The 13,293-nt window shown below is 30.5% G+C and overlaps 1 protein-coding gene across 1 annotated transcript; it reads right to left on the bottom strand.

Moving 5' to 3' along the window:
• Positions 1-361: 361 nt before the first annotated feature.
• Positions 362-7,453, bottom strand: LOC100788680 (alcohol-forming fatty acyl-CoA reductase). Its single transcript, XM_003543385.5, has 10 exons — positions 7,221-7,453; positions 7,037-7,140; positions 5,722-5,924; positions 5,312-5,412; positions 5,028-5,220; positions 2,862-3,023; positions 2,258-2,339; positions 1,893-2,159; positions 1,109-1,236; positions 362-917 (listed from the first exon to the last, which is right to left on the bottom strand). The coding sequence occupies exons 1-10, from the start codon at positions 7,297-7,299 to the stop codon at positions 764-766; spliced, it is 1,473 nt and encodes a 490-aa protein (XP_003543433.1). The 5' UTR covers positions 7,300-7,453; the 3' UTR covers positions 362-763.
• Positions 7,454-13,293: the final 5,840 nt, after the last annotated feature.

The raw sequence follows: 13,293 nt of genomic DNA, 5'->3' as shown, positions 1-13,293 counted from the left end.
TATCAAGTGGTTATTAGAGTTTAATCCTTACCCTCTTGAAGGGTTTTTGTAGTTAAAGATGGGATGCAAAACTAATAATGTGTCTTCACCTCCATATACATAAAAGCACTCTCTTCCGAGTAGACAAGGTGATCAGAGAATTCGTTACGCATTTAATTTAACCACACATTGCGGTTGGCATCAGTTTTGTGAAAATATAAATGACGTCTTTATTATTTGTCGTAACGTGTTAATGAACATTGGTTCCTATTAATGTTGTTTTGGTAAAACGTAGATAATGATATTAAAATAAATGCTCCTCTTTCCCACGTTAAACACAAAAGAACTGAAGGGACCAAAAAGGAACGAAAACAACCCAAAGTTGTTTGCAAAAGAAAGCAAATTAAAATATATGATATTTGGTACACTTTATCAAACTTAATTAGCAGCTAGCCAATACCAATTCCACTGATGTTGAGAAATAAAGAACATCACTAGCTACTGTAATGCATACTGCACAAATTTGAACTCAAGCCCGTTTGGATAATAGGAGAAGGGAGAAGGCAGAAGGTAAGATGAATTGACTGGTTTCTTCTATAAGCTGAAATCAATTTAGATATTTAGCTTTTATAAAACTTCTCTCATTTAACCTTTTTCAAAAGCTAAAATGCTTAAAGGAGAAACTCAATTCATTTTACTTTCTTATTTTCCTTTCAGTTTATCTAAACAAGATATTAATAGAGTTACTAGTTTCACAAATCACTTAAAAGTATAGCATTTATCATCACTTGAAAACGTGCTTGACAATACCGGGGAGATGGGTCTTCATAAAGTAATCCTCCCAATTAACCTCTTTCGTATCAAAGTAAAACAAATCTGTCTCTGTTCCACTTTGTTTTGCTGCTATTCGCAACTTCTCTGTGTTTATATCATCAAATCTGTGTGCATAACATTCTCTGTCTCAGTTTATACCTCATAAAGCCTATAAGTAATATGTATATATATATATATGTTAATGCTGCATGTGTATGTAACTATGTGACTAACATGCTAGCTAGATTAAATTATTGAAATAAAGTGCATTGAAACCGAAGCATGTAAAGTCACTATTATAGTTTACAACACTTACACGCCATTGAAGAACATGTAAGGCCTGTAAAGTTCAACCATCCGCATCACAACCTGGATCTTCCTGTGGAGCTCAAGATAAGTTCCCCGAAAATACTGGCAAAGTGCAGTATTGGCCAGCTCAAGTCCCTATTAAATGGAAAATTTGGCTTTGTTAAGAATTTGAAGTTACTACCTCTGTTCTTTTTTATAAGAAACAAATTATAGTGTATTTGTCAACAACTTTTTAGCACTATAACTTGTTTCTTATAATAAGGAACAGAGATAGTATATGGTAGTGATGATTGTCATGAACCAATCATGTCAAAAACTCAAGCTGTTAGTTGAAAACAACATGCATGAAGCTTAAAATACCATGTCATGAACTAATTATCCCAAAGAGTTTAATTTTCAGAATTCGAAAAACTAGTGTTAACCATCAGAAATCATTCTATTGTCATCATCCTTGTTAAGAATTTGTAGTTAAATGGAAGTAATGATTGTCATGAACCAATCATGATAAAAGCTTAAGCTGTTACTTGAAAACTATATGAAGCTTAAACAACCATGTCATGAACTGATTATTCTAAAGAGTTTAATTTTTATGCATTGTTGCAGTAAAATTTGGTACTATTAATCAATTAAAAATCATTTTAAACAATGTGTGATTGAATAACCGTGTAAAAGCTCACAGTAATGATGGATGGATGAAACATGCGAGCGGTATATTATGTTACATTTCTTAGTTCTGACTGATGAATTGATGATGACTAATCAGGGAAGATAAACTAGATAAGCGAATTAACCTTTAATGGAAGCAGGTAACGAATGAACATATATCTCTGGAAGCTATCCATGTCAGTCAATACAGTTACTCTGCCAACCTTGACCGGTGTTCCATCCTTGTTTATCCATGGTTTTGCCGTGAAATATTTTAATCCATAGTCTTGGAGATTTAAGTATGTGAGTGGATTTCTAAGAGAGGAACCCACATGATAGATGATATCACTAGGTTGATTTGCATGAGCCACCATGGCCACTAGCATTGCATTCACCACCATGTCAGCTGGTACCTGCTCATTAATTAAATTGATGGTATTGAGATCAGATAAGATAAGAGATGGAGAAATTAATAATCAGAACAAGTCAATCATGCAATGCAGTAACTCACCGCATCCACAACTCCGTTGATATTTCCAAGGAAGCATGTTAATTTTCCTTTCCCATAAGTAACGGCTAAACTGTCAATGGTTCTGTAACAAACATAAAGGGAAAATCTTTCATCTTTCATATCACTATGTTGGTAATCATTTTCTTAACCTTTGTTTTATAGTGGCTAATTAAGTAATTAATTGACCAAGAAAGAAATTGATTTAGTGGTAAGTAAGTGCGGAAATCATCTATAAAGTTGGACCATCTGGTTCACTTTATTACTCAAGTTTTTGGGATGAAGTGAAGGTTGGTGTGGTGTTTTAAATTTACATATTAAATGCAAGTAGATGCTTGAGTAATTGACAATGGTTGGACCACAATAATATGAAAATGAAAAAATGTGGAGTAATTAATGAACAAAATATTGCACAATCAAAAGTAGATCCAGTTGTTACTTATTTTTATTGAATTGTACGGTATATCAGTTGGTCAGTATTACTTTGGATTTGAAGTTTCAAACACTGATTTTATTTATTTTTAACTAAAAAATCAACTCGGCCATTAACAGAGACACTCAATATTTAATAATTGGGAAATGAAAAACTAAAATATTGATTTAGTACCTTACACCCTCAACCCAACCAGGGAAAGGTTCTCTTAAAGTGCTTGTAACGATGGTCGGACGCATAATAACAACGGATAGTCTTCCTTTTAATTGCTCCACAAGCATCTCTCCTACTGCCTTCGTAAATACGTATGTGTTTGGCCATCCATACACCTTTGCCCTGATCATAAGAGATACCAAACATAATTAATCTATTTCTCATTATAATTTCCTACAGTGCAATCATCTCTCATAAAATAAATAATACTAGTATTATAGAAATCTATACTCGATCTGTCAGAAAAAGAAATCATAATATATCATGAATGTCATAATGCCTTTTAGCTTCTTAATTAATTATTATTGTATTTTAGTTTTTTAATTCATCAATAAAATGCCTAACTGTTTTAATACTTTAATGTCTTATATAGGACATGGTTTCCATTCTCTAGAAGGACCACCATACAAGCCCATGAATTATTATTATTATAAAAAGTTCATCATATTTAGATGGATGGTTATGATTATAACTTGAAAATTTAAATATGATATAAATTATAGCCGATCGAGGCACAATTAATTTTGAGCTTGAACAAGAAGCTCAAATGAGTCAATGGCTTCTAGTCCATCATGGATCATGATGTTTCACATTTTACTCCAACACTTGTGGTTATTGTTTAGTATCCATCTACCAATTAAAGACAAGGCATTGCACATATCTTTGTAGAATTGGGAAATAAAGGTCGATATTGCTTCTTTCATTTGGTCCCAGAACCTTCTATATTTAGGGGGTGACACGTACTTTGGAATTAATAGTTAAATGTATACATATGGTAGCAGGATACCCTGACTTATTCACGTCAATTTGTACAAAATAGAGACCCACATGTTTGTGTATGGGTCCTATAATCACTTGTACATAGAAATGACCCAAATAAAATCATGTTTGATAAACCGGAAATTATAATTTTTCCCTTATTACGTATATTTTTATAAATTATCGTGCACATGCTGTGGATGTTAGTAAGCTGGACCCTGCATGCTCAGAAGATTTTTTCAACAATGATACTGTTAATCAATACGGTTGCATCTTTTTTCTCTACCTCTTTCTTTCATCACGTTACATCCTATTACATCTTCTACTTCTATTTCTTATTTTCCAATTTTTCACTTGTATAATAAAAAGGTTTAAATGTATTTTTTTATGTAATTTAATGTTTTTCGTTTTTTTTCTATTTTTTTTCATTTTAGTTCTTACCAAATATGTTTATTTTGTTTGTTCATCCTTAAGATATTTAGATAATCTCTTGAACAGTAAAAAAATACTTTGAAAGTGAAAAAGATATTTAAACAAAAAAAACCATTATTTTCCCCTAAAAATGTAATACCGTGTTTATAACTGATGGACCACTAATTAAAGCTAAGCTGAGGTTGAAAAGCAACATCACGTGGCTGGACCACGTACTAATCGTTCAGAACATTAATTAAAAACATACAAATCTCTGTCTTTGGAAAAATTTAGCATAGGAAACGTTAATAACTAATTTATTCTTTATAAGTTTTTTCTTTCGATAAAATTTATTCTTTATAAGTTATATTATAAGTGAGAGTTGCTTAAAAATAAATATTTGTTACATAGTGAGTTTCAATATTAAAAAAAGTAAGATTTAGTTGCAATGAGACTCATATTAAAAAAAAAAGATACTTTAAACAAATAAACATTGTTATATGTCAAAAAAATGAGACTCATATTTTGAAATGAGAAAATTATGCAACTTTTCTTTAGTTGCAGTCTTGCAGAGATAAAAATGCCGTTAGTCGTTAAGCACACAGGATACATTAGTTTCTAAAAATGATCAATATGACAGATATTTACGATTTTTATGGACTAAAGTAAGATTTTTACATTTTTTTTTCAAGGACTTACATATATATGTCTATCATTAATTAATGTTTTGAGGAAAGAATTGGGTATTTACTCTTAATTAAAGCTAATATATGTATTAAAAAGAAACTTGGTTAGCTTTCTGCAGAATGTTATGATGAATTGTGATGAGTAATAACTAATTACAATATAATGATCCCCAAATGAACCAACCACCATATCTTAGCTCAGGTATATTAATTAATTAGTAGAGATTTTAATGAAGGAAATGTAGCATGCATGTAGATTTTCATCACAAACCTGCTAATACCGAGGTTCTTCATAGCTATTTTAATTTCACGCTCTGTGGCCCCTTGCTCTCGTAGTTCATCCAATTTGTCACACACTATTGTCCTTTCTGCATCGATGTCTAGTCCAGACACTCCATTTAGTGAATCACCAAAGTTATAAGGTTCCTCTAGTATTAGTCCACCTCTCTCACCACATACATAAGCTGAAATGGAAGCGTAACATCACTGTGAGACACGTTTTTTTACTACGAGATCGATTGACGTTGACATAATTAATTAACACTACTTAATTACCTGTTGATACATGAAGAACAACTTTGAGTTTGGTACATTGTTTAGCAAAGTTCATCACATGCTTAACTCCAAAAATATTTAGACCCAACGCTATATCGTACCTGCATTTAATTTTCAATGGAGAGAATTCAAATAAAGAAAATCCCTATCACTTGAGAAAATAGATTATATGTGTAGACAATATAAAAAAACAATTTAATGTTGTTGTATGTCATTTAATTACATATCAATATGTTTGACAAGTTTATTAATTTCTATAATAAATATCTTTAAAATCATATTAATAATATATATATATATATATATATATATATATATATATATATATATATTTTATATTTACGGTGCATATTTATTAAACTCATTAAATTAGTGAAAGAAAAAAAGTGTTATGATACAAAAGCTCGTACCTTTCATCAAAGTTAGTTGTTGCTGCCAAATTGACAATAACATCTGTCTGGTTGCAAATCTCTTCCCTTAGAATGGAATCCTTCAGGCCCAAGTCCTCGTAAGAAATGTCCCCCGGCACCAGAGTCACTTTTTCCGAAATAAAGGACTTAAAATTTGCACCCAATTTCTCCTTTAGCACAATAAATAAGTCCTTCGCTATGATCTAAATGCCAAACATATATATTAAGCACGTATTAGCCACAAGTTTAGTTAAATGACATGTATGGTGAGAAAATTAATCTGTGTTCAGTGTTCACTTATTAACACTGAAGTCCTTAATATCATGCTTAAGTATAGTCATAAATGCGGGCAGGAGTAATAGATTGGAAAAAGGTCACAACTCATAGAAATGTTATGATGAAGAATACTATCAATCTATTTTTTTAAAATATTTTTTAACACACTCTTGCTTATTATTTTATTTTCTAAATTATCAACACATTTTTAAAATGGGACATGTTAACAAAACAATTAATTTATTTTTAAATAACGAACTGATGATAAATAGTATGTTAAATTACTAGTATTAATTTCTCTATTCATGCTTTTGGATCGATGGTGTGAATTGCACCCTGCTACAATAGGATCTGAAATAATTATTTTGCTCCAAAGTAAGCAGTTCAAAAAACGACACTTTAACTCCCCGTAATTCCTATAAACTATGTGATGCGGGGGGAAATGAATCCAAGCTAGAGATAAGTATAAACTGCTAATTTATTCACGATATTTTTCTCACCAAACGAATATATATGAGAAAGCGAAAGATCGAAAATGCAGAGAATGGGCTTAACGGCATTGACTTTACAGCACCATGCAGAAATTTAATCATCGTCATACCGTCATCACCATAATAATAATCATAATAATAATCATATATTTGTGCATTTACGTCTACAATTTACCCTTATGCATGACATCTTTCGCTCCAAACGAGTATATGAAAAAGTGTATGATTGACTTTCATGTGCAGTTAATGACGAAATTATATCATTTATATGTATGATAATATAAAAGGGTAAATAATGCAACATGTTATATAATCTGATATATAAGAGCGTTTATATATCATTATTCATTTGAAAAAGATAATCTTCTGATACTTGGATATATATTAATTAATACGTAGAGTGAGAAAAGAGAAAAATATAGATATAATAATAAGAATTGATATGATATAGTAGGGAAATAGATAAAAGAAAGTGATTAAATATAATAAAGTATTTGATAAATAAAAGTGTTTATCCATGTTAATTACTCTGATATTTGTGCATTTACCTCATTTTGCAAGCGATAATTAGCTGATTTGGCATCCGAAGCTCTTAAAAGAAGAAAAAGCTTCTTAACATTTGGTTGAACCCTCAATATCTTCTCCAGAAAAACTGTGAAACATAAACCAAAGAGATCACCAATATAGCAAAAAAAGTGCACGTTGAAGGAAGGAGAGAGAGAGAGAGCATACTTTTGGCGAGAAAGCCAGTGGCTCCAACAATTAAAATGGTCTTGTCCTCAAGAAAGTTAAGAACACTTCCTACCTCCATTGGAAAATAAAATGTATTGAGAAAGGCAAAGAAACCAAAGTGGCTTCTCAGACAAAACAGGCAAAATGGTGTGAGTGGAATCTAATGCGAGCCATTTCATATAAGAAGAGAAAAAACAATCATATAGAGCAATTATGACCCATGAGATGGGCTGTGGGTAAGCTGTTGGTCATAGTGAAGTGAAGACTTTAAAAAAAGTTATGGCTAATCAGTGTCTTCTAATATTGACTAAAATATTATAAAAAAAATATTTACTATGATCGAAAATAATAAGAAAACATAAAAAAATTGTAAATAACGCAATTTTAGTTTTTTAAACAAATTCTTAAGGACATATAGGACATTGGTTAATCTTTTCCTAAAAATAATAATATATAAAAAAAAAATTCTTATTCAAATTAGCTCAAAATTGTCTCACTATATAGGTTACGTAATCATTCAATTAATTGCTTATTAGACAGATTTATACAAAGAAAACATGATTAATTAGTAGCTTTTGTCTCGTTTAAATGTGCCTATAAATCCTTCCACCAAACTGTCTTAGATATTTGGTCCGGGCACATGAAGTGTATGAATTAACTCACCCGCCCCAGTACTACTACTGGCTCTGTCCTAACCGAGTCAGAACTCAGAAACAATGATACAGCCGTAATTAATATAAGCTCATATAATTATAAAGCGCGTGTGTCGTAACTGCTCTACTCCTATAAATGAATCTTAACATTAGATTATTTTACAGGTATATATCAACGTTGGGATTAAAAAACATTTACTTATGTTAAAAAAGTAGCATGACTTTATCTGCTCCCTTATATATAAATTCCTGTCTTGCCTCCCCTTTTACTGATACACAACCCTTATTCTTACATCCCTTGTGTTGATGTACACTTTGCTTTCAGGTTTAACAAAATTAAAGTTAGGTTAGTAATGGTATACTTTTTTTTTTCTTTCTATACTATGACTAGTCAAAACTCAAAATACATAAAATAATAATTTTATCTGTTAAAAATGTATAGATGTGGACACATAGGAAGCTATCTGAAATGATATCAAATAATGTGTGTGTGTGTGTGTTTTTTTTACTTCAGTTTTGAGTTTCTCATCCTCTCTCAAACATTTTTATTCTATCGACAAGCACTAAGTGGCCAATTAAGAGCAAAACACGTTAAGCAACATATCATTTTCTTTTTTCATCTAGTGTACATGTAGTGAGTTTTTTTTCCTTTTTCAAATTAAGTTATATATATATCACATAAGAATTCTTCTTATTATGAGAGATAAAAAATTATTAATGAGTCATACGTTATTAATCAGTGGACACATTACCGCATAAAATTGTCATGTACATTTTATCAATTTTGACTGTATAAATAAAATCTAATAATTTATATTTACATAAATCTATTTCTCTTTTTCTGATAAGAAAAATTCTTATTCAATATAAACATATCTCTCTGCAAGTAAAGGTTCGTTGATCAATTTGCTAATCCGCATGGCCACAGGCTTAGCACAAACACGTTTAATCTGCGAATTATGTAGCCGCCGGAATTTAATTGACTGCGAATTATGATCATATAGATTAAACGGATCACCCGTGCGCCACAACGTAACCCTTCTACGTACTTACCTTTAATATGCCACAACACCACACACACACATATATAAACATATTATTGAAAGAGTTAATTTATATGAAACCAAAAAAACGAAAATCATGAAGTGATGGATTGATCTGAAAGTAAAACACCTAACAAAGTATCTTGAAAACATTAAAAAAGTCGGTTTCTTTATGAAGGGCTGGAGCGTGAAATTGTTTTGTGATGGGGCATGGGTGTTTCCATCAGACAATTGACATTGTCCCTTCTCATTTTCAATTTGGATTTGTCAAGAAAATTCCATTGCGTATCATCAGCAAGTCGCTATTAATTAATTAAGAAGTTCCACTATAAACGTTAATTAACGATCATCAAATACTTGAGTTCGAATTCTAAGTATATAAATACATTAAATAGGTGGATCCTCTTCTATGCGAATGATACATGTGGTTTGTTAAAAAATATTATATCATTAATAAATTTATATAATCAATTTTAAGAAATATATAGAAAACCACACATATGTATAACGTTGTATAGTTGGCTATATATCACAACCACGTACATGTATTGGTGGGAAGATTTGTTTTTTGGAGGGCCAATCAGGCAAATTAAGGTGTTGGGTCTAGTTTAGTGGCAAATTGTCATCGAATATTGGTTCCATTAATAAAACAGTTGGTAGTTACATGCATATATATTGAACTGGTCTGGTTGAGGATCATTACTTGATTGCCTCTGTACCCTACCCTTAGTCAAGAGTCATAAAAGAAACTTGTTAGGATATAAACTTTTTTGCCAGATAAAGGTGAGCGGCCATTTTGGGCTTTAATTGTGGAAATGAATATCAATATCAAATTGCATGACAACACAAACCCATATTTTTTGTTGATCTTTAGAACAATTAATATTAATCAATCTAGCTTCTACCCTTTACTACTCAAATGATTTTAAATACGTTTGCTTTTGCTAATAATACATTTTGTTATATAAAAATGATTGAAAAATTCAAGCCATGCAAATAATATTTTGGAAGATATAAATACATGGATAAGCAGCCAGCAACCTGGTTTGCGTGCCGTTTTAGAAATGAAATGTGGTCTATGACCCATGTCCATGCCCTTAAAATATCCTTGAGCAAAGCTGGATTTGGACAATGATAGATGTTTACTCTTGGGTTGTAGCCGGCACATTAATGTTAAAAAAAATACCCTAATTAACTCTGTAAAAGGATATTATTAATCTATATTACAAATTAAAGTAAAATGTTATATTTATTAAATATATCAGATAATATATATATATATATATATATATATATATATATATATATATATATGTGTGTGTGTGTGTGTGTGTATAATAAATGTGTTTGGCTTTTCATTTTCATGTTAATAAACTTTACCAGAAAAATATAAAAAAATTATTACAAAATTTAATATCTAAAACATAAAAAATATTGGTTTTCATTATTATTTTGAAAAAAAAATTATATAACATATTTTGAAAAAATATTTAAATCAATATTAATATATTAGAGATAATTTAGTAGCTATATTTAATAATTGAACTATTAATTTCTAATTTTAATTGTTATTTTTCATAAAACATATTTTAAAGTAACAAAATTCTTACTTATTCCCTCCTATCTCGAGTATAGAAAAAAAATGTCATATATTTTGGTCTTAAATATACATAAATATCAACTAATTTTATTTTATTTAATTAATGATACTAATATCTTAAATACACTTCATTTAATTGAGATTTTATTTTAATATGTCACTCTTTTCAATTAAAATTAATGCAATTAAATAATATTAGCCAACTTTCTTAATCAGTCTAAATTAATTTTTGTTTAGCTTATTTTTGAGATGGGAGGAAGTATATATATTTATTCACAACTATATTTATTAATTAAACCATTACTATTCTCGGAAGAAAAAATAACTCGAGTGAGGAACATTTTGGACAAACCAATGTAAGATGTGAGATTTTGTGTTCTGACATATACGGGAAAAGATGAGTTTTATGTCAAAGATGGTTACACAACCTTTGTTGTCATGCGCAGGTGTAATTATTGGCAGAAAACTGGATTGCCATGATGTAATCATGGATGTGCCAGCATAACTGATCAACATAGAGAATATGAAGAAATGCTGTCACCAAGCCTATTAAAAAATTCTCTGTGTCATATTCCTTATGCTAAAATAATTCATCCTAGCTACGCCTTAGATCGATGTTAACAATAGAGGAAATTATCCTCATATTGATCCCCTCCTCTGAAGAGGCTGCTAAGGAAGGCCTTAGGGCTAGCTAGGAGGAACAGTGATGTTTAAGGACCATCAAGATCGCAAGAAGTAAAAAGCTCTAAAAAGTAACAACATTAGGAGTTCCACTTGTAAACAGTTTGATCATAATTATAGAAGTTGTCAAAGGGATGGAGTGAAGAAACAAGCTAGGGTGACAAAAATAGCCTTTCACACAACTTGGGGGAATCCATGACTTAGGGTTTGTTTACTTTTATTTTTATTTCCTATTTTTTATTTTTTTTATGTTTTTAAAGAATTGTACAATAAATAGAGAGAAAAATTGTTTTTATTATTCTGTATAAACATTTAAAACAAAATAATAATTTTGTAAATTAAAAGTGAAAACACAAAATAAAAACAAAAAGTAAATAGAATCTTAATTTGAGAAAGCTATTGGTTCGATTCCTCTCCCAAATCCAAATGTTTGAAAACATGGCACAACAGCCCATTATGGGATATTGAAAGAAATTGGTTTATAGCCATCGCTCTTATTTGAATTAAAGAACCCAACTTACATATTAGCATCGTGTGGACCACCAAGCCCTCATAGCTTCATAAAGCTAAGCATGTTTTGGTCCTAAATCCATTCTCTCCTTAAGTTTTGTGATTAGAAGCCAGTAGCTTACTGTGAACGAGATGGATATCTCACCATCTGGCCCTAAACCCAAGATGGGGAAAGGAAAGGAAGGAGAGGAAACGAACAAAAAATAAGAGTGAGTTTCAATTTTGGAAAGAAAATGTATAAGAAAAAATATATTATCAAGCGTGAATCAATTGATCGTCTGACACATTTTTCTAGTTTCTTAACTAGTAAATTTGAATTTAAATCCTAAGTATACATTATACAACTAATTCAAATATTCAGAAAAAGAGTTTCCTTATTCATATACTACAGTCTCTACTACAAAAAGTAAGCAAAAAATGTAACTCATTTTAAATGACTTATTCTAATCCCAGTTAGAGTAGGTCAACTCAGTTTACCAACATTTCAACACCATTGTAGTATATCCCAGTAACAGGTAAAAATATAGTTAAAAGTTTATTAAATGTTAATTTCTTGTAAGTATTTAAATTATATTAAAAACAGCGGTAGCCAGTAATGCTTGATGCTGATGGGTACGTACGAGAGTAATGCTTGATGATCAATTTTAACCCTCTAGTGGGAAGGGTTTGAACATGCTAATTAATGTGGCTTGGTCTTGCATGTGCGTGTGTAGATTTTGTTCAGATCAGCAATAATTGAAAATTTTAAGCAAATGCATATAATATTTGGGAAGAAATAAATGCTTGAAGAAGTAGTTAGCTAGCCAGCCAGCTAGCCCGGTTTATTTGCTGTTTCTGGAAAATCCCAGTGTTTGAGTTTGAAGTCCGAAGCATGCATGTGCATGAGATACGAGGAGGGGTCCTTGCATGAGCAAGCTGGATTTGGACAATGATTCGTGACAGCTCTGAGATTGTGGTCAGCACATACATGTTAAATGTCTTGTCTTGTGTTTCATATTGATGCAGACTTTGGATATATGTCATTGGGAAGCAAAAAGTGTAAAAGGGGGTCAAGAAAGGTGTATATATAAGTTGATAAGCAAAAAATGAAAAAAGAAGCAGGACCACAACAACTAGTACTAGCAAGTGTGTACCCCTTGACTCAATTTCTTTCTCTTGAGCATTGATAATTACTTTCATTACAGAAGGGTGATTTGTATGTACCTCAGTTGATGACAAAGTTTTAAGTCAGTCCCTTGTTGTTTTTCATCTTTTGCTACGTTATAGTTTGAGAACAAAAGCAAAATTTAAAGTTATTTGTGTGTGGGGTTTGAAGAACTGGAGAATTGACTTTTAAAGATGATACATTTAGAATTGAGTTTTAGTCAAATTTATTGGAACTTATCAAAATGACTAATGAGTTGTAATTTTCATAAGTTTTTATTTTATTTCATTAAAATTGGTGAAATTAATTCTTTTAACTAAGTCAGTCTAACATTTGGTTTAAAGTAGACTTTTAAGATTTTTTTCTTTAGCAATGAAAACATTTTATTATAATTTTTACAATTTTATTTGAAATTTATTTTAAACTTTTATAATGCCAAATA

This window comes from Glycine max, chromosome 13 (genome assembly GCF_000004515.6).
Source record: "Glycine max cultivar Williams 82 chromosome 13, Glycine_max_v4.0, whole genome shotgun sequence".
In the NCBI taxonomy this organism is placed as follows: Eukaryota; Viridiplantae; Streptophyta; class Magnoliopsida; order Fabales; family Fabaceae; genus Glycine; species Glycine max.
The sequence above is the reverse complement of the archived record's forward strand: the minus strand, read 5'-3'. Positions and strand labels throughout refer to the sequence as shown.

Excerpts from the sequence above, each read along its gene's own strand:
- LOC100788680 (XM_003543385.5), bottom strand. The coding sequence starts at position 7,299 with ATGGAGGTAGGAAGTGTTCTTAACTTTCTTGAGGACAAGACCATTTTA. Across the intron at positions 2,340-2,861 it reads GGTTGGGTTGAGGGTGTAAG|AACCATTGACAGTTTAGCCG; the intron begins GTACTAAATCAA and ends TGTTTGTTACAG. Across the intron at positions 1,237-1,892 it reads GTTACCTGCTTCCATTAAAG|GGACTTGAGCTGGCCAATAC; the intron begins GTTAATTCGCTT and ends TCCATTTAATAG.